The following is a 22,967-nucleotide window of genomic DNA, read 5'->3' as shown; positions in this document are numbered from 1 at the left end:
ATGTTTACAAATTATATCACACATATATTTTGATAAAATCTGTCGCTACATATATCGTGTGTCTCTAACACAGTTCAGTGCTATATAATTAAATTAATTGCTTAATTATAGTTACATATTCTTCAGCAAAACAGCACAATACCAAACACATTGTGAAGAAATAATGTCAATTCTGATATGCAAATATAAATCTCCAGATCGAAAGCTGTGATATAAGGTATTGTCACAGTGTAACGTTTTAGTACCGTCTCAATATGGTACTGACGATGATCACCATACAAAGTATACGTATACGTCATTTTCGCAAACCAGAAATTTTACGTAGGGACCGTACCAGTAGGGACCGGCTCGTTAAGAACGGTACCGTAAAACGGTCGTGGTTTGCGACGATGAGTATACGTGTGTTTTGTAAATTCTGCTAGGACAAGATCCTAAAAGAACATCATAACAACTTGGTAAGATAAAATTGTTTAATTAAAACTGCAACTGATTTTCAACGGTTTTTTGGGGGATCGATAGTTTTTTATATAGTAACGGCGTCTATTTTAATGCAAGGATTGAATGACCTTTGAGGATCAAAGTTGAAAGTTGTGTCTCCGCTGGAGTGGAAGTCAATACGCGTAGCATGTCTTTGGGCAATCACTGTACGCAGAAAGGTAAAGATCGTCTCAGACTTCAGAGATGGGAACATAGTGACCTGCGTACTTCAAGACAAATCCAGTGCTAATTACGTACCCGTTATATACTGAATATTGTCACATTCTTCGGTAGAAGTCACACATGTCAGTGACGGATAGCAGTATGCATCTCATTACAAGTGAAAGCAGAGACCGATCATCTGGAAAAGCAGGCAGAAGATTACAACAGGTAAGTCTGACGATAAAAATATGTGGGAATTGGATTGGTAGATTTTTAAACTAGGCAAATGTTTAATAGTCTGGATGCCAACTGTGGTTTCTAAACACAAGGTATAAATCGTAACGATACTGTATATGAACTAGGCTATAAATCGTAACGATCGATATTGTAGTATAGGAACTAGACTATGTAAATGTATGCAACTTCACACCACTACTTAGTGGTCTGAGAATGAGATGCAACCCACAGTTTAGAGACTATGGTATATCACTATGATTCAAGATGTGAACTAGTCAGTCTGTACCATTTATTACGTTTAATTCGCAACATTGATCAATTATGAAATGTATATAAATTATAATAACATTTAGTGCCCTATAAATTATGAGCACACATAAAATGTCTAAACACCGTCAAACGTCATATCACCCTGTCGTTTATTGACTAATAAAATAGAAACTAAGTACGTAAAGCAATCGTATCTGCAGACTTTGATCTGTCGTTTTGTGTTATGGGTTTTAAATTGTTTTCGCTGCATAGGCAATCGTATTAATCTCCTACAGTTCTATCTATCTATCTATCTATCTATCTATCTATCTATCTATCTATCTATCTATCTATCTATCTATCTATCTATCTATCTATCTATCTATCTATCTATCTATCTATCTATCTATCTATCTATCTATCTATCTATCTATCTATCTATCTGTTTGTCTGTCTGTCTATCTGTCTATCTATTATACATTTTGTATATATAAGCTTATTGTATGCATTGCTTTTTAGGAGGTTGGTGTTAGGGAAGACATACATGGTTGGCGATTAGGAATGGTATTCATTGTAATGCTGCTGGTAGCAATGTTTATTCTGGGAGGCAAAGTGCGAGGATGGGATGCTCCATCTGGATACACACACAACACTAGTCTGACATCTAAAGACAGATTTCTATGCGAACCATTCATTGAAGAGGTGGGAGTTCCTGGACGTTATGGTCCAGATGCTGAATTTCGATGGTACTATTGGAAACTACCTCCAGAGAAGGTAACCATAGTAACTAGGGTAACAGTCTGGCTTTGCTACGCATCTCATCAAATTCTGATATGGATTGTACTCTTCAAAGCCCAAATGAGTAAAATGAAAACAACTAAATCAAAATATTCTACAAAGATGGAATCCTTCAATTGGTATCTTCTGTACTTGAATATCGGTTTCCATTTGCTCCACCTTCTACAAAGTCATTTGTTTTATGATGCCTTGGCCCAAGATGTCAGTGTGTCTAGTTCTCAAGGCTCAGTCACCATGCTGTTAATATTTGTTCTGTTGATGGAATATAAAGACAGGGGACTTGCCTTTGGATGGCCAACAGAGAGTAATAAAGGAAGAATAAGCCAGCAATTGAGACTTGGAAGTGGGCCAATTGAATTTATTAGAAAATACCATGGTTACGGGTTTGCTTGGGCTGCAGTTTATACATTTTGGTATCATCCAATGGAAAACACATGGGCACATGTATCCGGGTTTATCAACACCTGGATCTTAATGCTACAAGGAAGTCTAGTATACACCAAGGTACATCTAAACAGGTATTGGCGTTTGCTGTTAGAGTTCTGGGTGACTATCCACAGCACCATTGTTGCAATTCAGACAGGTGGACCAGATCTTCAGGGTACAAAACTTTGGCCAATGTTCCTATGCGGATTCCTATGGTTGTTTTCAATGACTCAATTGTTTGGTTTACCCTTTTGGAAAAAGTTGCCAACATATCTTCGAATAATACCGTTTATCGTATATCTTTGCTTCATCACTTGGTTGTTTAGTTGGCTTCCTGATGAAAAAGGTAGAGCCTGGTTTAGACTTAATGAAGCTGTACGTATCCCCACCATTGACTACATTTTTGTTCTCTTCTCTTGGCTCGTTATTGAAATCTTCTTGCGTGTTCAGAAGAATTTACCATCTCATACAAAGTTATCTCCAAACTCACATGTCCTAAACATTCTTTGTATTATTGGTTTTTTATTCTCGTATGTTGGTTTAGTGGCTATTTCAGCATTAGTGCAAATTCTTGATATTCAATTCTACGGGATTCCCATCATGATAGGGCTTGTAATGATCTACATTGTGGGAGTGTCCATGGCAGCCATTTTCTTACGCACGATATTTCAGGGTGTGAAAGTAAATATTGAATAGCAGTAGGCCCAATTTTTTTTCTTCATCACTTTTTTATTTGCACGTTTTGATAATTATATAGGTTTCCAAGTTATAAATATTTGTATCAACTTCTAGGGTATATTCATTTTGGTCATTTTGATGTTTTATTTTTATTTTTGATATATTGGTAATAGTATAACACCTATCCCTAACCTATATGAATACCATGCAACTTTTCTGAGTTGTTTGACTAGTAACTGGTGGGTTTGGCGTCCAAGGTCTTTTCTCGAAGTCAACCTATTCCTTACCTTACCTTTCATAGACACAAAGTGATAGTACAATAGGTCACAGTTTCTTACAACTGTGACTTTGACTTTGACATGTCACAAAAGTTCATAGATATGTATGTATGTATGTATGTATATATGTATGTATGTATGTATGTATTGTATGTATGTGTATGTATGTATGTGTATGTATGTATGTGTGTGTGTGTGTGTATGTATGTATATGTGTATGTATGTATGTATTGTATGTATGTAAAGCCTGTGTATGTATGTATGTGTGTGTGTGTACCTACATACATAATCTGTATATATATGTATATAATGATATGTATATACATATATATAATTAAATATTTTCTAAAGGTTAATATGATGGGAAGAAAGTGTATTTTTATTGTGATTTATTACCATGGCTGTCATTTTAACCAAACTTTGTCATTCATGAAGTAGAATGTAGAATAAACTGTGGTTGAAGAGGTATGCATTGGCCAAATGAAAAGTAGTCAAGAAGAACACTGCTGGTTTGGAAATACATGACACATTACAATATATGTGGCTGACTTGGATTCATGAATTTTTGTAGCAAGTTTACGTTTAATATTGTGAACGGAGTTAGGATGTTTTACTGAATAAAATATATTATTATCAAATAACATATTGTATTAGGCATATTTCACTTCAATTCCTACTCTATTTTTGATATGTTATGGGTTAGGTACATGTAGATTGGTATGATGTGTACCCTACACATGACAGCCATTATCAAAGTATTCATTTATAAACCACAAAAAGAAAATCAAGGAAAACGGGTGAATAGAAGTATAGACGATAGAGTGATGTATTTTGAAATGTATTTTTAAAAAGTTTAATTTTTCAATCAATGTACATGCCAAAAATATACAAATATACAAAACCCCATAAATCCTTTTGGAAATTACATCATAACATGCTCCTTTTCAAAAAACAGTGTTGATTTTAATTATCATTGTAATTTATACCTTGTAAGTAAGAATAAATAAATGTATTCTTTGTACTGCAATATTTGATGTCTTGACTCAACCCAAAGAACTCCTAATCCTGCTTAATAACACTGGAAAACCGGCATGCGAAATTGAATAACCTTCAAATACTGCACACATTTTATGTCATAAAATAAAATTCCGTAATTTAAATTGCATGACTTTTATGTCACTTTACAGTCCCAAATAAATATGAAATCATGAATATGCACGGTAAAACAGTTCCATATCGCTTCGGTGGGAGACAGCATTTTACTGCATATTTGTGACACGCTGCTGTTGTAGATGAATTTATGCACACTGCTGTTGTTGTAGTCTGTAAGGTACGCTGTGACGGGGCGCCCTCACACATCAGCCGACCCCTAGTGTGAAAGGAGGCCGGTGAGGGTGAAACGTCACAACATATCTCACAGTCTACTGTTGTTGATGAATGCAATGCCAATGAAAATATTGTTATCTGAATATCAAACAGATGTCAAAAGTTTGGAATAATGCTGATTAAGACAACGACACCCATGAACAACGTAAATAGAATAACTGGAGTGAAAATCTTCCACAGTGGCCACAATCCAACATTTAAACTGTAAAACAAAAATGAAAAAATATGCAAGATTAGAATAAAAATATGAAACACAAACTGTTACTTTGTATCATATCTTGACAGCTTTGTTATTTCACATTTTTCCTATTATACTTTTGGTAAGATTTGGGTTCGTGTTTCTCTGAAGATTAAAACTGATGACTTGTATCATGCATTTTGAATAATCATGAAACAGAGTCAGAGTCGTGGAACATTTGGTTTGAGAAATCATGAAACAGTAGATTTTCGTAGTCTCTACATATACGGTAATCTAGTGAAACTGTCCTTTATACTTGAATATCTAATTTGCTATGTTGGTGAACACATCTTGTGATTCTCTAATGTCAGCCAATATTTGAGTATGAACAGATCCAAGTGTATTTTTGATTCACCAACTACACTGGGATGTTTCACACGTACCAGTAAATAAGACTGATGTAGCATCATGATGATATAATGGTATAGTCACTAACGAAAAAAAGATCATTTTGTCACAGATAGCTAATAAGTCATAACATTTTCATGATAAGATCCTCTTAACTATTTACCATATAGATCCAATGATGAAAACTGCTGTTGCTACTGGTATTAATGCTGGTGCATGTTTCTCCCAATCATCAGTGGGTATTTTCCTGATCCAACTACAGATGACAATGAAATAGAATCCTATGGCAATGTTCAATGCTACTAATGCTACACCAATGTTGAACCATAGTCTGTAAAATAACAAGAAAAATAAATCAGTCTCAATTTATTGGTTAGGTAGAGGAAACTTTTTTTTTTTTTTAAATGTATCAATTTTATGCCCATTGTATACTGACATGTGATCAACAGATGAAGAGGGCAGTATCTAGCCCCACTGAATGGACACTTGAAAGGTATCTACTGATCCTAGTGTTACTAAATTATTGTCTTAGCTATTCAAGTCAGTGATTGTTCATAGCAAAATGAGCTACTGTATATGTCTGTACGACCGTGTGGTATAAAACAATGAGAATTATTTGTAGTGTATTTTTCCAAAGAGTTTTTTGTGTAGAATGATAGTTGTTAGTTTAATTGCTTGCCTGGGTCTCCATGGTAACAACACCATCATCATGTAACGAATACAGGCTAGTCAAAGTAGTTGCCTCCTAATGACTGATTCTTTAGAAAGAACATAGGCTAGTCTAAGATTTTTCATCAAGGAACTGCTGAGATTGCTAGGGCTTGAAATTAGAAGTAGTCAAGGACATACAGAATCCCAAATATATATCTAGACATTCAAATTTAAAAGGTGGTAGTCTGTTGGACCAATGGAAATCAAAAAATGTAACTGAAACTGTTCACTTGGCTTAATCATGTTTTTTTCCCAACTTGTAGTTTGTTATGTGCAAACACTATTATTAATCATCTCTCTACCAGAGGGAAGTATTTGTAACAAATACCTGTCTGGTAGATTAATCTGACTATCAGGCCTATATGTGAAATTCAAACCCTGATAATTACCTGTTAATTCTGGGATCAACTCTAATTGCAATGGCAAAATCTGTGTAATAAAATACGGCAATTGATGCAATCATCCAAAAAATGTTTGACATCCATTGTGAAGAATTCTGACTTTCATGGACCTTCTTGAATTTTTCTTCTGCTTCTTTATCAAACTCCTTTAGGTCTGTGATAAGAAAATACACGTAAATATTCATTAGGCCTCTACCAGTTACCTTATATAATTTTTGGTCTTAAATCAACCAAATTACAAACAAGTACTTGGCTTCTTACAAGTACTATGAATCTAAATGAAATATCAGCATCTATCATGTGCAATGCATGTGTGCGTAGGGTAGGATGGGAATAAAACTAATTGCTCTTACACACTTGTTTTCTGTTGGTTTTCATGAACACAATACTTATATGTCTTATAATATACATTAACACAAAAATACCGCCAATGGCGTTGTAGCACAACTGTAGTTTTTAAAAATGTTTATCCATATGCTAGTCTATGTTGCTATGGGCGTGGTCTTGTTGCTAGGAAAATTTACATACATTTTTTGAATGTTTATTCAATTGTCTATTAAACCCAGTTGTTATCTTTGTGAAATACACCACCGTTTGGCTGTTGCTATGGGCGTGGTCATGGTTACTAGGGTATTTGCATACATTTTTTGAATGTTTATTCATCTGTCTTTCTATTCCTGTTGTTATCTTTGCAATATACGTGATTATTTGGCTGTTGTTATGGGCGTGGTCTTGTTGCTATGCAAATTTACATACATTTTTTGGATGTTTATTCAATTATCTATTAAACCCTATTGTTATCTTTGTGAAATACACCACCGTTTGGCTGTTGCTATGGGCGTGGTCATGGTTGCTAGGGTATTTGCATACATTTTTTGAATGTTTACTCACTTGCTTACCTGATGATGTTGTTATTTGACCAAAATATACTGCCATTTGGTTGTTGCTAAAGGGTGTGGTCATGGTTGCTAGGGCCAATTTTGTCAAAATGTTTTTAAGAAAATCTGCAGAATAACAGTTTCAGAAACATCTTGCCAAGTTTCAGACTAATTGACCAAGTACTTTTTGAGATATAAGTTTTTGACCAAAAATGAACATTTTTACACCTAATTTGCATATCACTCATGGAATCATGGTATGCTTAATATTTCTTCGTCCATACATCCCTAGATACATTCCCATTAAATTTCAGCCCAATCTGCTCAGTAGTTTTAGAATTAAAGATTTTTAACCAAAAAGACACATTTTTAGCCCTAATTTGCATATCACTGATGGAATCATCCCGTCATGAACAAATCTTACTTTACACCCCCTTAAGAATGTTCCCACCAAATTTCGCACCAATCTGCCCAGTAGTTTCTGAGTTTAAGTTTTTTGACCAAAAATCACATTTTTTGACCCAAATCACACACCTGTGATGCGATCATTTTGATTTGAACAATTTCCCAACTAGACACCCAAAGTAATGGACCCACCAAATATCGTGGCAATCGGTTCAGCGGTTTTTGACTTTAAGTTGTTTACACACACACACACACACATCCACACACACAGACAGACAGACGCTGGGCGATCCCTATAGCACTACTGAACAAGTTCAGTTGTGCTAAAAACATAATTAACACACAAAATGCTGTAAGTAGACTAAAGTTAAAGTCTTAATAAAATATTACAAATATATTCTCTCACAGTTCTTTCAAATTCTTTTCTGTACACAATAAGATGCCCATAAACACACACATATGGAGGTATGACTTTCTATTGTACTCTCTCTCTCTCTCTCTCTACATTGTAGACTCTCCTGAAATCACATAGTTTCATAATCCTCCTCAGCAGACACTAATATTTCAATACTTCAGTCTATTACATCGTTGTTTATGAGTTGGTTATTGGTAGGATGTGGTTTCATTTATACGCTTCAGGAACAGTGTGCTGATATCAGGTTGTATTAATAACATTTCGATTTCACACAGGAGTGTTACTATAGTATCTATCAACAAAAATAACTCGAATACGTCATCAACTGGTTCAGTGGTTGTACACATTCATGCTGAAAGTAATGGGAATTCAACTGTATAATATAACGAGTCCTGTATATTAGACGACTTGTGGCAACTATATACTTTTGATATTACCTTTCCCGTAAATTTTAAGGAAGTGGTCTGCTAGGAGACGTTTTCTAGCTCTCACTGTCGTTTCTTCGTTGAATCTAATGTCAGCCATTTTGGAAAACTTCCTGGTTGTTCGGTTGTTTGCAATTTCTAACCTCCTTAAAAACTGACGTGCAGCACTCTACATTTCTATTGGGTGAAACAGGAGTGAATATAGTGTCTTCGGCTGAAATTGGGGAGAACATAGTGGAGAGACAAGTTTACTTCAAAGAAATGTACATTTGCTACATATAAAATAAATATAACGGGTAGCTAACAATAAACTAAAACTCTTATGTTAAACAAATCTGGACCACGCGTTTGTTAAAAATGACAGCAGCTGTTGAACTATTGCAACCCCTATAAAAATGAAATGCTCCGTGCTATTTCTTCCGGTTCACCAAGGAGCCAATCACTTTGCTTGTAAAAGACACACCTCCTGTACTGAAGAGTGACCAGCCGGTGAGAGAGGTGAGTGTGTTTACGAATTTGAGGCATAAAACGTGAAAATGACATTATCATATCACATGATTTACACCATTTCACAGATAATGCACTAGTGAGTCTGAAGAAAGTCGAAAATTACAAGACGGTTTTGTTTGCAAACTGTCAAGTTGGTGTGTGACCTTCGGTATGTGATGATACTCGGGCCCTAGGCCCCAGAGAAAACTTGGCGTAACAAACTACACCATAAGATTTGCATAGAGTTATTTATCGTCGAAAAATATCGATTGTAAAACTTTGAAAGGCCGACTAGCTGGAACTGGTCAATGTGTTTAGTATTTTGCAGTTCCATTTTACATATGTATATAATTGGAATTTCTCTAGATTATCATTCATGTCTCAAGCAGTACACAAGTTTAACGTGGCAGTTCATTGTGTGGAAAAGTCAACTATTGACCCATCTACATGCATTGCAGCATAGTAAATAGGTTTATGGATGTGTTGATGCACTTCAGAATGAAATGATTCAAAACAGTTTGGATATGTTTGACTGTTATTCCATATGCACAGAATTAATAAGAGGAATACAAGATTATGTAAATGTTGAATACATCTTGCCATCTGACCAAATATGGCATATCTAATAGTAATACACATGTTTACTTATTGCATTGTGTTCTAATATTTGTTCTCTATGATTACAAAAATTGTGATTCTTATCTTTCAAACTGATTACATGTTTGGGATATAGTGTTGGAGTAACTGGTATACACTGTGTATTGTATATCAATAAACTATTGCATCACCTTTAATAGATAACCCACTTTTACTGTTTTACTCTTGAGTATGTATGCAGTAATGAATACATGCTGAGTAGATTAATTCTGGACTGGAAGAATAAATAGTTTGATGTCAATACCATTGCTTTGACACCTGTAAAGTAATTTACAATTTGGGGGAGGGGGCTGGGGCCAGATTCTTCATCTAAATCTGCAAAGCATTTGTGTGTGGGGGGTGGGGGGGGGAGGGGGCTGATTCTTCGTCAAAATCTGCAAAGTGGTGATTCTTTTAGATCCCTGAAGGAAATATGGTAATATTATCTATATTTTACTTTTTTTAATCACAATGTTAGAACGTTTTGGGACTTAGACTTAGAATTCATCGTGTAATCTTTAGTCTGTTATGTATGTCAGTCAACTAAAAATACAAATAAAGTTATCATTGAATCTATTTGAGATGCAAATTAACTGATAGCCAGGTACATGATGTAGGGCTATGCTATAAATTCAGTAGTTCATCTTCGATAACACTGTAAGATAGCAAATAAATGGCACCAATGCTGTACACGTGTAGCTGCTGTCTGGGAATGTGTAGATTTTTGAGGTAAACCAAAAACAAGAATAAATTTAGCAACAGTTCATGAATGCTTCAACGCTAGGTTACTGTTGGTAGAAATATGGCATACCTTCTTATAAAATGACCACCATTTGTAATATAAGTATTATTTAAAATCATAAATGACAAAAAGATCAGTGTTGGAAATATAATCAGCTAAATTTATCAGTAAATACCAATTCAGTATCTGTGTCACCTTGAGAATTTACTTAAGACAATGCATTCATTTCATTGGACGAAACTTGTCTGTGATTTGTCAGACTCACATTTCATTAACAAAATAGAGGATGATTTCAAAGAAATGAACTACTTCAATATTGTTTAAAATGTAAACACCAAATTCCACAATTTCATATAATCTATGTGTGTAATTGCTTGTAGCTAGCGTAGAGAAATCATATATTATGTATATACCCTCTGGAGATATTTGCTATCACATGTATTTAAAATTTATTGCAGGGTTATAAGCTAAATGTAGGGTTTGTCGTCGATAATGCAACTAAGTATTTTGAACAATTAATCACGCTGTTTTGTAGTAAAAAAGTGATGATATGATAGTATAAAATACCAAAATTAACAAACATAGACAAGTTTAACTATTATATAAGTGTTTTTAGTATATCTTTTGAAGTAGCAGTATCAAATGTCAAATGAAATTTTTATTCTGAGAGTGAAGAAATTTCTTGGAAGTGAATCCTAATTATTCACTGATATCTCATCAGCATCTTTAAGGGTGTACTACAATGGGATGTTGTCACATGTCTCTGAAGAAATATTGAACACTTCTGTATTCAATTAAGATATGCATTGGGAGAAAGATACACGATAGTGGTAGCAGACACAAAATCCAGTCTCCATATTTGTCAAGTGATTACTTTCTGTTTCACAACTGAATTCTTGAAATATACATTTGTAGGTTGGTTTTCTACTGACAGACAGCATATACTGGTTTTAATTATGACTTGAATTCAGTGTTTGTACCAGACACAGACCACCTTACCTGCAATAACTTACACTGTTAGTTTAATTTTCTTTGAAAGTTTTTAGTGTAAGTTACTTGAAGTTTTTAGTTTTGTGATCAGCTGTCGTAAGGCTAAGTTTTGATAATTCAAAGTGTTGGTGTTGATTTCATTGTAAATATGCCATGATTTATAAGTTAAGTAGTCATACTTAAGAGACATATTGCATAATAGTCACATTAACTATGAATAAATATTGTTTCTATTATTTCCAGTAATGGCTTAAAAAGTCATCACTTTGGAGAAATACATGATTTTCACATTAACTGTATTGTTATCCTTACCAATATTTCCGTTGTTGGAAAACCATTCATAATTACCTATTCTCTTTTTAAAATAAAATGAAATGAATGAAGTTATATAATCTGACCCACTTTTAATTTTTATATAACCATGAGATTGTCTCACTTTTCATTATTCCAAGTAGGAATAATGTCCTAAAATACAAATATACCTCAAAGATGATATTAATAATGATATCAAGTTTGTGTCCCCTTCATTAAAATTGTAAATTTTTTCGTAGTTCTAATTGTAACATGACAACAAACTAACCATAGCAATGAGACACAACACTGTTACACATAGAGTGTGTTTTATAAGTACACAATTGAATAGAAATCATTACATACAATATATTTCTTCTGTTGTTGTCTTAGTGACCAAGTGAAACCACTGATTAAACTCCAGGCAATATTTTCTTTTCAAAATTCCACTAATCAATGAACTTATATAAGCTGACCCACTTTTCATTTTTTAAAATAATCGTGACATTTTTTCATTATTGGCAGGTGGAATAATATCTCACCCCCCCCCTCCCAACTCCTCCTCCTCGTAGTATTGACATGATAGTATCAAGTTCAGTGCCCCCCCCCCCCTAAAAAAGTAATCATCAAATTTTGCTTAGTTATAATTGTATGACAACAAACTAACCATGGCAAGAAGACACAACACTGTTATACACACCGAGTGTGTTTTATAAGAACAGAATATAAATCATTACATACAATAGATTTCTTCTGTTGTCATACCTTAGTAACCAAGGGAAACCACTGACTTGCAACTCTAAATTATATTTTATTATTTTTGAATTCCACTCTCATTGGATTTTCTACTGACTAACAGTACACTCATATATCATATGTTCTGTCCATTTGGGGTCCTTCATGTAAGCGCTGTTGGTGATTTCAGAGTTTTGAAGACTTTGGTGTAAGTGACGTGTGGATTTGGTGTTTGGTATGACCACGTTTATTCAATGAATCAATACACCCCGGTATATAGATAAACAAAATACAGTGTATCAAATATCAAATCTGAAGATAGTACATTTTATTGTAAAAGTCTAATAATCACATATCTTATCATTGTTTCTAACTTTTTTATATGTCATGGCAGAGCAGATTGTACGCAAACTATGCTACTGTAACGCCATTCTGAATTTGCCATAAAGTATGACCTCTGACCTTTTGTTGGCTCGAACTCAATATCTCCACTTGACAAAATACAGCAATTGATAGCATTGAGACAGAAATGTGTATATAATCAATCAATCAGGCAATCAATCAATCAAAAGTAATTTATAATGCACCAGGCTCCAGAACCACAGTACTGTTCAATGGTAAAGAATTCCATAGTCTAAGCACACAGTTTGAAAATACACAGCTACTGTATGACTTGGTTTTGAATTGCGTTGGAAGTAGGAGGCTCTTGTCAGCTGAACGAAGGGAACATAAGTTATATAATGTAACAAGTTGAGAGGATTGTCAAATAACAAAGGTGTTAAACATCTTGAAAATGTGTAACGAGCAGTGTCTTGGCAGGTCACATATGTTGAAAGTAAATTGTCAATAAAAATGTGACAAACCTGGTTCAGTTATGTGTAGGAAATTTTAGGAGATACTGAGGATGAATATGAAACGCATATGGTTTGTACTTAGTGAAAAAATTCCCATTTTATATCCATAGTTATGACTATAATTTTCATTACCTGTACAACAAGACACGACGACCTCCAGTTTTTTAAAACAAAAATATTAATAGATTTACAAACAAACCAACCTAAACAAAGAACAAATCAAAAGAAACAGAAACAAATCAATCAGATGAAAATAAACTAGAAGAAAGCAAATTAAACCGATACCCTCAAAAAATTATCTTCAAAAATAGAAAGAAAAATATCTTAGAAATAAAGAAGTATGCCAAAACCCATGGAATTTCAAGTACTAATAACTGTGTGTGTCTAATGCTAGATCTGTGTGTTAATTCCATGAAATGAAAGCTTCAGTTAAAATTAAATCTTGCCAGTTAAAAAAGACTGCTGTGTATAGAGATATCATGAAATCCTGTTAGGCTTCTATATACATTTATACAAAAAGGCTAATAGTGTAAGGAATGATGTCAGATAAGGACGACTGGTTTCCATAGCAACATCAATGACTTGTATGGTGATTGAATTCAGAAGGCAGTAATGAGGTGTTTTAATGTATCTAGCTATTGATTTGTTCATCTGTGGACTAATGGAATTCAGCCATTTTTTTTGACTAATCACCTCAATATTCAGATTGGCATAGATTCTTGAAATCTTCAGAAGTCTTGTAAGTAGTCACATTAATTCACATCTATAATGGCTATGACTTAATCTCAGTTCAAAGGTTACAACTAGGTTACTTGTAAATTTGTTTTAGCAGCTTAGTAGGTTGATACACTATAGTCACAGATCTACTGTTATAAAAACTCAATTAGTTAAAATATGGAAAAAATTCAAAACCTGTCACTTTCAAATGTATAGAAATTTACTTGTAGTTTTTGTGCTCACTTTAAAATTACATGTACATTTATAAACCAATTTTGAATAGCAAAAATAATGTATGTGACCATGAACTGTGTCTCTTTGTGTCTTTTTTTTTGTATGAATACATTGTCTCTGCATATGTGAAATGCTGTCTATTGACACATGTTAGATTTTTTATACATTGAGTATTGTGAAGTATTTGCAAGATTTCTCTAAGTGGTGACTTATGGATAATATGATTCATGATATAACCAAGACAGGTCACATTTCAGCAACCAATCAGAAGGTTCCTTATAAATGCTTAGTGTAGGTCTTGATATACAGAAGACTATTGGTTGATAGATCAGCTGAAATTACTATTTATAAACCGTAAATTGTGAACTTCAGCTGTGTTGATATTTACATCTGTTTTGTGTTTGTATTTCAGTGAATCATGGCGGCAGTTGAACAAGCAGCAGATTCCGTACCTTCATTAAAAGTGAATTTAAATGAGCCACGATGGGACCAAAGTACCTATGTTGGACGGGCAAAACATTTCTTCACAGTCACAAATCCATTAAATGTGTTGCTTAGCAACAGTCAGCTTGAAGAAGCTAAACGGCTTGTCTTACTACACAGGTAAGATGAATGCGTTAAATGTTATAATTAAATATACTAGACTGATGAAAATATGATATTTTTAAATTATGATTATTATGTAATATGAGATGAGGTGGGGGTATGGATGGGGGGGGGGGTGTCTGTCAACTAATGGTGAATGTACCACTGTCACAGGGAAGAATAATACAGACAAGTATTAAATATGATGCTTAAATTATCATGACTGCTTTATGTGGTTAAGTGATAGCCTGGAATTTACACTGTTCAGTTTTACAAATCAATTTATAGACTGAATACAGTATAGATTCCAGGCAATTGAGTATTTACTCTGTATGTACAACCAGACACTGTCAATCTATGTAACTATTCAAAATCTTCCAAAAGAAAACAACAAAGTGTTTGCTGCAAAATAAAGCAAAAGTGTTTAAAAATCCAACTAAAAATAACTTTATCGAATCAAAATAACAAAAAAAATATAAAAAACTCAACCACATTCCAATGGTATGATTTCTCATATCAAATGTAACATTACAGTCAAATATATGAATATAATTTGTGTGAAAATCAACTATTTGTTCAAGCGAAAAAGAAACAGGCACTTACAGTATTTATCCATATATTATCAGATATGACCATTTGTTCGTATATTCATATTTGACCCTGACTTTTATCTTCTGAGTCAAACTTTCTAGTCACACAGAAATAAACTATTTAAGGGTTCTGTGTCTTCTACAAAAACTTGTTACTCCTGGATGTACACATCTGTATAAATCAATATCCTAGGAGTTCTTGGTGAAATTGTCCAAATTCTATACTTACCATCAAAGGAGCTTCAATTTATATCACATGTAAGGGACACCTTTACTACAATTTCGTTGGACTGAGTTTTCATTGTTCACAGTTTTGAAATTCAATCAGGAAATTACATGTAGATGGAAGGAGGAAGTTTGAAAGTTAAAAGATAAGCTAAAAATGTATATATATTACTCGACATTGTGTTAGAAGAACCTTTGGCTCAACAATTTATCGAGTTTAAATAAAGTCAAACAAACAAACAATATATATATGGCAGCTTTATTGTGAGAGTTATGGTTTCAAAGTATTCTGAGAGTATAAGGAAGTTAGGGATGATTGCACAATGTCACACAAGCTCAGTATATAAAGCAAACTCCATTTGTTTTTTTGGGGGAGGGGGTCTGACGTCAATGCTGAACTTCATTTTCGCACTTCTAACCAAATTTCAAAAACTTTCACGCCTTTAATGATAACAGATTCTGTATTTACTACTGAGATGTTCATAAGTTGATTAAAATTTACTGCTAATGTGAGATATGGGGCTGGATTTCTGGTCGTATTTTCATCATGTTTTACATTGCATCAATCATAGTTGTGTGACTGGTACAATTTTAACCATGGTTTACATAAACATCATATATAAATGTGTTGATGTTGCACTTGTGAATGTTGGTTTAGGGGGAGGGGGTTGTGTCCTAAACATACAATGTTCATTTATTGAGCTTGTATGACATTGTGCAACCATCCCTAAGTTATCAGATATAAACATTGCATTCTTCTGAATGGTAAATCTACATCAAGTAAATAATAAAACATCATTAAGAGTTTTTTCTGGTAGAACTCTGAGATTAATTGTGATAAAATTTTGGAGTGCTTAGAGTTTTACCAGAATAAATCATATTACTACACATAGATTAACACAGAGTCATTGTGGTTGAATAGTTAGAATGGCTGACTTTGAATCTGTAAGTTGCAGGTTTGAGCCCTGTCAGGCCGTCCCTGCCATTTGTTTCTGAATGGCTAAAGTCCCTGGGCAAGATTAGAACCACAATTGTGCCCCAGTCTTGCCAGCTATATAATTGGGGACCTGGTAGGATAGAGGTTGCAATGTAAATGCTTTATTCCTATGCACTTATAAAGGCCGCAATGGATTGTATGCTCCCCAGGCAGTTGAGGAAGTAAAGGGCCATTTTGCCACTATAGATCTGTGGTAGGGTTAATAATTGTAAAGCGCTTTGAACACAGAGTGGGAAAGCGCTGTATAAAAACCAAAAGTGTTATTATTAACACAGCTACACCCAATACTCAGTAGGCAGGCAAGCATTAATAAAATCTTGTTTTACTGTCTCATCTACTGTGTAAATGTGGATTAAAATAATGGGATCAATTCATTTCCTATACTCTGCTGTATTACAAAATGAAATGAAATGAAAGACTTGTTCGTCATAGATTGTTATAATATACTATTTTGATGTATATTTAGGGAAGGTAAATTGCCAGCAGATGTGACGGAAGATGCATTGTGGAAAGCTAAGTATCGATATGATTCAGCATTCCATCCAGACACTCAGGAAAAAATGGTATTGATTGGAAGAATGTCAGCACAGGTTCCCATGAATATGACTATAACAGGATGTATGATGACATGGTACAAGTAAGTTGAAATTGTTTGGTATTTTGTAGTCTAAACTGTGGTGTCGTTGAACAACAGACAGAACATTCTAAGAACTACGTCCATAGTCTACAATATGATATAGTTGAATTAGTAGTTTCCAATGTCAATAGACATGGCATGCTTTAGAACTATGTCCAGCATAAAATGTAAAGAACAGCTGCAGTAAACTACTAGAGCGCTCTCTATTTTGACGTTGAGGGCGCTAACCACAATTAGGTATCTTCCTAAATTATGCTCACAAGGAGACTGAAAGATCCATGTTTTTTTCCGCTTATGTAATATGATCTGGGGTAGTGAGTGGTTATGTAAGTGGATCAAAAGATCTTCCAGTCTAGAGCTCATGCAGAATTTATGAAAACATGAATTTTGGATGTAAACATCTGAATTTTTGTCCAAAATTAAACAATATTTGGTTTTAAAGTGATATTTTGGCATATCAATGATGGTATATATTGCCATATGTGGAAAATCCAATAGTTGCTTGTGTGAATTTAATAACCACAGTTTGTCCATAACTGACGTACGACAGAGTCAGATTTTCATGTATAATGTGTCCATTTTGATGAGTTGTATTTTAACACATTTTCATGCAGAGCTACACCTACAGTGATATTCTGGCAGTGGATTAACCAGTCTTTCAATGCAGTTGTAAATTATACCAATAGAAGTGGTGAAAGTCCAATACCTGTCAGGTAAGTTAATTTTTATATCTAGTGATTCATGTCGTTGGAACCCATTTGAAAAGAACTCCTTAACTCCTTAAATATAAATGCAATAATATTGTACATTATGATACACTTACTGCCTGGCTATGGGGCATTAGTAAACACTTAACTAGAGGGTTGCTACATAATGGCATTATTGGTAATATGATGTCTACTAGTGCCCAAATAAGGCCTGTGATGAGTTGTTACAATCATCTTGGCCAAGCAATTTAAAAAAAAGGAAATTATGTGTGTACCATTGGTGTTTGTGTATTGAATTTTCTGGTTCAGTTCTAGAATTATTTCCACACTAGAAATAATATGTGTAATATCATTTTGTTACTGGTAGTGTGCCAAGCTTGATCACTTGGTAACCAAGATGATGGTGAAACATCCTGTCAAAAAACAATATGAAAAGAAATTGTGAATTTTTACAGGTTTGTACTCAAGTTAATGCAGCATTTGAAATACCAAAAACGTGAACTTAGGAGAAATAAACTCTTTCCACACTATAAGCAATGTAAGCAGATTTCTAAGTCGTGGTTTGTTTTATTTCTTCACCTAGCACTTTGGTGAAATCTTATATCATGGCAACAGGTGGTGCACTAGTAACAGCATTAGGTCTCAACCATGTAGCTACAGTGAGTATCATGTCAATTATAATATTTCGGTATATTTTCATAAATATGTTTGTTTACCTGTATGTGAATTTTTCATGATGTCATATTGATTAGCATTGTTCATACATTACATGTTTGTACTAGTTTTGACCATGGAGGTATCCCCCTTATAGTTATACCTCCATGTTTTGTCATACACACTAATTTATGTATCTTTTGTACTTACATTATATTGTGTCCAGTGATGGAACTACTAATTTCAGTGTCTTTGACTGAATTTTGTATGTGTTCAAAAACTGCAGGCAATTTCATAAACTTTTGACTTTGTAAGTTTCAAAGCTGTAAATTATGACTTATGTGAAGTACAGCATACTGTGGAAACAGAGAATACATGCCACAACCTGTATAATACATACTGGTACTTGGTTTCTAGGTCTAGCCACCATTTCAATTATTGCACTTTTTGTCCCCCACTCTGAAAGCAATATATTTGAAGATTACTTAGTATGATGTTTTCAAAATATGAAACAAACTATGTTTGCAATTCTGTTGAGATATTTTCAGTTTGTTGCATATTATGTACTTGGTTTCACAGTCATATTAGTTTTGTCACTGGATATATCCTTATGCAAGTACAAAACATACATAAATTGTACCCAATTTATACTTTATTTATATGCTCTAATTAGTTGTATTGGTATTCAAATCAGACAATATACTGAATAATTGCATCTGACAAACAACAATGTTAAAAATTAATAAAAACATTAATATACAACAGAAAGCTTACACTCTCTCACAAAATGGAGTCATAAACAACACATACACAAACAAACACATGCATGCATGCACTCACACATACATACATACATACATACATACATACATACATACATACATACATACATACATACATACATACATACAGATAGTACATACATACATACATACATACATACATACATACATACATACATACATACATACATACATACATACATACATACATACATACATACATACATACATACATACATACATACATACATACATACATACATACATACATACATACATACATACATACATACATACAAGCATGCACACACACACACACACACATGCAGCATTCACTTATACTTATGCATACACAAATGCACTTATACTCACACTTGAAGTCACATGTAGACACAGACACACCTACAGTTGTACCAACAAAATAAAGCCAGCACATCTTTGTTCAATTAATCAACAATGTCAATGTTGCATTTCAGAAAGCGCCACCATTGATAGGTCGCTATGTACCATTCGCTGCTGTAGCTGCTGCTAACTGTATTAATGTACCATGTATGAGAATGAGAGAAATAGAAAATGGAGTCACTGTTGTTGATGAGAATGGTAACAAATTAGGAGAATCCAAGATAGTAGCCAAGAAAGCTATCTCTATGGTGGTACTATCAAGGGTTTCCATGGCAGCACCCGGAATGAGTAAGCAGCCATTTTGATCTGATATAACTTCTACAGTCATGAGCATATAAAGTTTATACAAATAAAGTAATTTGTAGTGTGTAGATTTTTACTCCTGAATATTGTAATGATGTACAGTTGGGATTTTCCTCTTTTTTGCTGTGAATTGAGTTTCTAATCTAGGAAGTAACAAATTTATGATCACATTGAAGAAAGCTAGAAACGAAATTTCCATGAGCTTAACCGTCATTTTAAATCAATAGCCTGTTAACGACACCATCCAAAATACGTACTTGTTGCATTAATAGAAATATGTGCTCTGGCTTGCCAGAATGGAACTTAACAATAATCAAAATGGATGGCATTTGATGTGAGAATGCTCTGGAAAGCTTCAAAATGTTTATACAACTTAGTATGTGATGCAAGGTTAACATGATCCCCTTTCTTTGTGTAAAGTGACTGGTCTGTAAGTCTTACATAATGTAATCTGTATTGTCTTCACATAGTGATCCCACCTCTTGTAATGAATGTATTGGAGAAGAAAGCTTTCCTCAAGAAATTTCCATTTATGAATGCTCCAGTACAAGTAGGACTTGTTGGTTTATGGTAAGTGTACATCACTTGTTAAGATCTAAGTCCTTTCATGATAGAGGGTCTGTACATAAGCCAACACAAGAATGCTAACTGTCTAGTAAATCTGCTGCAAATATACCATGTTCGATCACCAATACTAATTTTGCCCTGAATCAAAGTATTCATATACAGCCAAAGTTTTGCCATGATTATGGTGTGTTATGCAAATACTGTAATATGTGTATGTATTTGTCTGCGTGTGTGTGTGTGTGTGCGTGCATACATGCATGTGCGTTTTCATGTTAAAGTACATGTATGCTACAAATGTTAATTTTTAGGAGGAACTCAAATATGCTCAAAATGTATTTACCGTTGTTTTCATTCTTCTATTTTCTCTAGTCTGGTATTTGCCACTCCAATGTGTTGTGCACTCTTCCCACAAAAAAGGTAAGAAATATATTATAACAATGAAATATTTTTGTTTCCATTCAATAAATCCACATTGTTGTACCTATACCATGATTGTAAATCAACCAGACCATCATTACCTTTGCCACAGTACTATTCAATTTTACATCATTCTTTTAATACACAACACCAGCAATGACTTGTGAATTGTTTTCAAAGTAACTTAAGGAGTGTTTTCTACGTGTTGACTCCTTATCTCAGTTTATATATAACACCTTATCAACTCAAGCTCTTGTGCATCGATACCCGCAAGTATTGCTGACATCAGTAGTGGTATTTGATTTCTGATTGGATGGTTGCGATGACTTGTAGACAAGATGTTGGCATTTATTCATAGAAGCTTGATTATCAACAATATATCATGATAAATATTTTCTGTTTTCCATCGTTCTTTCAGCTCCATCGACGTCAATAAACTAGAACCGGAATTACAAGAACATATACATGGAATAAATCCTGGAATAACAAAAGTTTATTTCAACAAGGGACTTTGAGTACAGATTGTAAGGGAACATATATCACTTCCTCAGTATTTGATGACTACAGTATCAACCAACCTGTGTGTTTTACACAGTTTTTATTTTTCTCCTTCAAATGTGTGGTGGGGATTCACTTTTTACTGTATAATTCAAAAATCCCAAACTAAAATTGTATTCCGCTTGTTGCAGGCTAATAAGAGCTTTTTTCACTATCGTATTTGTTATGGAACAGATATGCAATGTGGACTTGATTTCTTGCAAAGCAATACATGTAGATAATTACGCAAACAAGACCTATAGCAACTGCAATAATGTGTCATAATTTTGATTTGCATAAATTGTGAATGTGATTACTTGAACAACAGAAATGCAACAAAATCCAAAGTTGACAAAATGTATGAATAAAAGTGGTTTGGTATCGTACCTCTTTCAGACCTTGGTGATGTTATTACATTGTACTAACTTTTTATCTGATCACTGTGAAAATACATTATAGCTATTATGAATTGAAAATCAATATCTCATATGATTCATGCTGTTCAACCCATTTTCACATTCTTGCTGTTCAACCCACTCTCACATCCTTGCTGTTCAACCCACTCTCGCATCCTTGCTGTTCAACCCACTCTCTCATCCTTGCTGTTCAACCCACTCTCACATCCTTGCTGTTCAACCCACTCTCACATCCTTGCTGTTCAACCCACTCTTGCATCCATGCTGTTCAACCCACTCTCACATCCTTGCTGTTCAACCCACTCTCACATCCTTGCTGTTCAACCCACTCTTGCATCCTTGCTGTTCAACCCACTCTTGCATCCTTGCTGTTCAACCCACTCTTGCATCCATGCTGTTCAACCCACTCTTGCATCCATGCTGTTCAACCCACTCTTGCATCCATGCTGTTCAACCCACTCTTGCATCCATGCTGTTCAACTCACTCTTGCATCCTTGCTGTTCAACCCACATTTCAATATTCAAATCCTATGTTGAAAGTAACAGTCATTGAATACAGCATCATTGGATGTATTTGAAGTACAGTGGACCATTTGATGCCAGTGATGCATATCTTGTGTATGTTAGGGAGTCTGATCCAACTTACAGTTAAAGAGTCATTGCTGTGTGAGTTCCACATTGTGGTGGAGTGCAAACAATGACGAATAATCCCAGTCTAACCCCAATTCTATTCTACCAAATCATTATTCATTGGTAAAATTATAGACTTAGTCATAACCACACATTTTATCTTTACCATAACATCATCAGCAGTACATTGAAGTGTATGCATTTTGATATGGTCAAAGTTGAGGGTCAAAGGTCACTGCTTTGTGTGTGTGCATTGGACTTCAACAACAAATTTCAAAGCTTACAAATAATTTCTTTGAATGGCTATTAAACATACCA

At 34.2% G+C, this 22,967-nt stretch overlaps 3 protein-coding genes across 3 annotated transcripts; 2 read left to right on the top strand and 1 right to left on the bottom strand.

Annotated features, from left to right (window-relative positions):
* Positions 1–780: 780 nt before the first annotated feature.
* Positions 781–3,045, top strand: LOC144446237 (uncharacterized). Its single transcript, XM_078135989.1, has 2 exons — positions 781–867; positions 1,645–3,045. Exons 1-2 carry the CDS (start codon positions 781–783, stop codon positions 3,043–3,045), a joined length of 1,488 nt encoding a protein of 495 aa, XP_077992115.1.
* Positions 3,046–4,186: 1,141 nt separating this feature from the next.
* LOC144446752 (transmembrane protein 128-like) lies at positions 4,187–8,630 on the bottom strand. The gene is made up of 4 exons (XM_078136580.1): positions 8,525–8,630; positions 6,378–6,543; positions 5,441–5,608; positions 4,187–4,893 (listed from the first exon to the last, which is right to left on the bottom strand). The coding sequence occupies exons 1-4, from the start codon at positions 8,610–8,612 to the stop codon at positions 4,788–4,790; spliced, it is 528 nt and encodes a 175-aa protein (XP_077992706.1). The 5' UTR covers positions 8,613–8,630; the 3' UTR covers positions 4,187–4,787.
* A 342-nt stretch (positions 8,631–8,972) lies between these two features.
* LOC144446565 (sideroflexin-1-like) lies at positions 8,973–21,868 on the top strand. The gene is made up of 9 exons (XM_078136358.1): positions 8,973–9,010; positions 14,613–14,803; positions 17,064–17,234; positions 17,849–17,947; positions 18,525–18,600; positions 19,854–20,067; positions 20,553–20,652; positions 21,019–21,066; positions 21,485–21,868. Exons 2-9 carry the CDS (start codon positions 14,619–14,621, stop codon positions 21,579–21,581), a joined length of 990 nt encoding a protein of 329 aa, XP_077992484.1. The 5' UTR covers positions 8,973–9,010; positions 14,613–14,618; the 3' UTR covers positions 21,582–21,868.
* Positions 21,869–22,967: the final 1,099 nt, after the last annotated feature.

Source organism: Glandiceps talaboti, chromosome 15, assembly GCF_964340395.1.
Source record: "Glandiceps talaboti chromosome 15, keGlaTala1.1, whole genome shotgun sequence".
NCBI lineage: Eukaryota > Metazoa > Hemichordata > Enteropneusta > Spengelidae > Glandiceps > Glandiceps talaboti.
The sequence above is the reverse complement of the archived record's forward strand: the minus strand, read 5'-3'. Positions and strand labels throughout refer to the sequence as shown.

Excerpts from the sequence above, each read along its gene's own strand:
- LOC144446565 (XM_078136358.1), top strand. The coding sequence starts at position 14,619 with ATGGCGGCAGTTGAACAAGCAGCAGATTCCGTACCTTCATTAAAAGTG. Across the intron at positions 14,804-17,063 it reads CGGCTTGTCTTACTACACAG|GGAAGGTAAATTGCCAGCAG; the intron begins GTAAGATGAATG and ends ATGTATATTTAG. Across the intron at positions 20,068-20,552 it reads CATGGCAGCACCCGGAATGA|TGATCCCACCTCTTGTAATG; the intron begins GTAAGCAGCCAT and ends GTCTTCACATAG.
- LOC144446237 (XM_078135989.1), top strand. The coding sequence starts at position 781 with ATGTCAGTGACGGATAGCAGTATGCATCTCATTACAAGTGAAAGCAGA. Across the intron at positions 868-1,644 it reads CAGGCAGAAGATTACAACAG|GAGGTTGGTGTTAGGGAAGA; the intron begins GTAAGTCTGACG and ends ATTGCTTTTTAG.
- LOC144446752 (XM_078136580.1), bottom strand. The coding sequence starts at position 8,612 with ATGGCTGACATTAGATTCAACGAAGAAACGACAGTGAGAGCTAGAAAA. Across the intron at positions 6,544-8,524 it reads CCTTAAAATTTACGGGAAAG|ACCTAAAGGAGTTTGATAAA; the intron begins GTAATATCAAAA and ends TTCTTATCACAG. Across the intron at positions 5,609-6,377 it reads GTTGATCCCAGAATTAACAG|ACTATGGTTCAACATTGGTG; the intron begins GTAATTATCAGG and ends GTTATTTTACAG.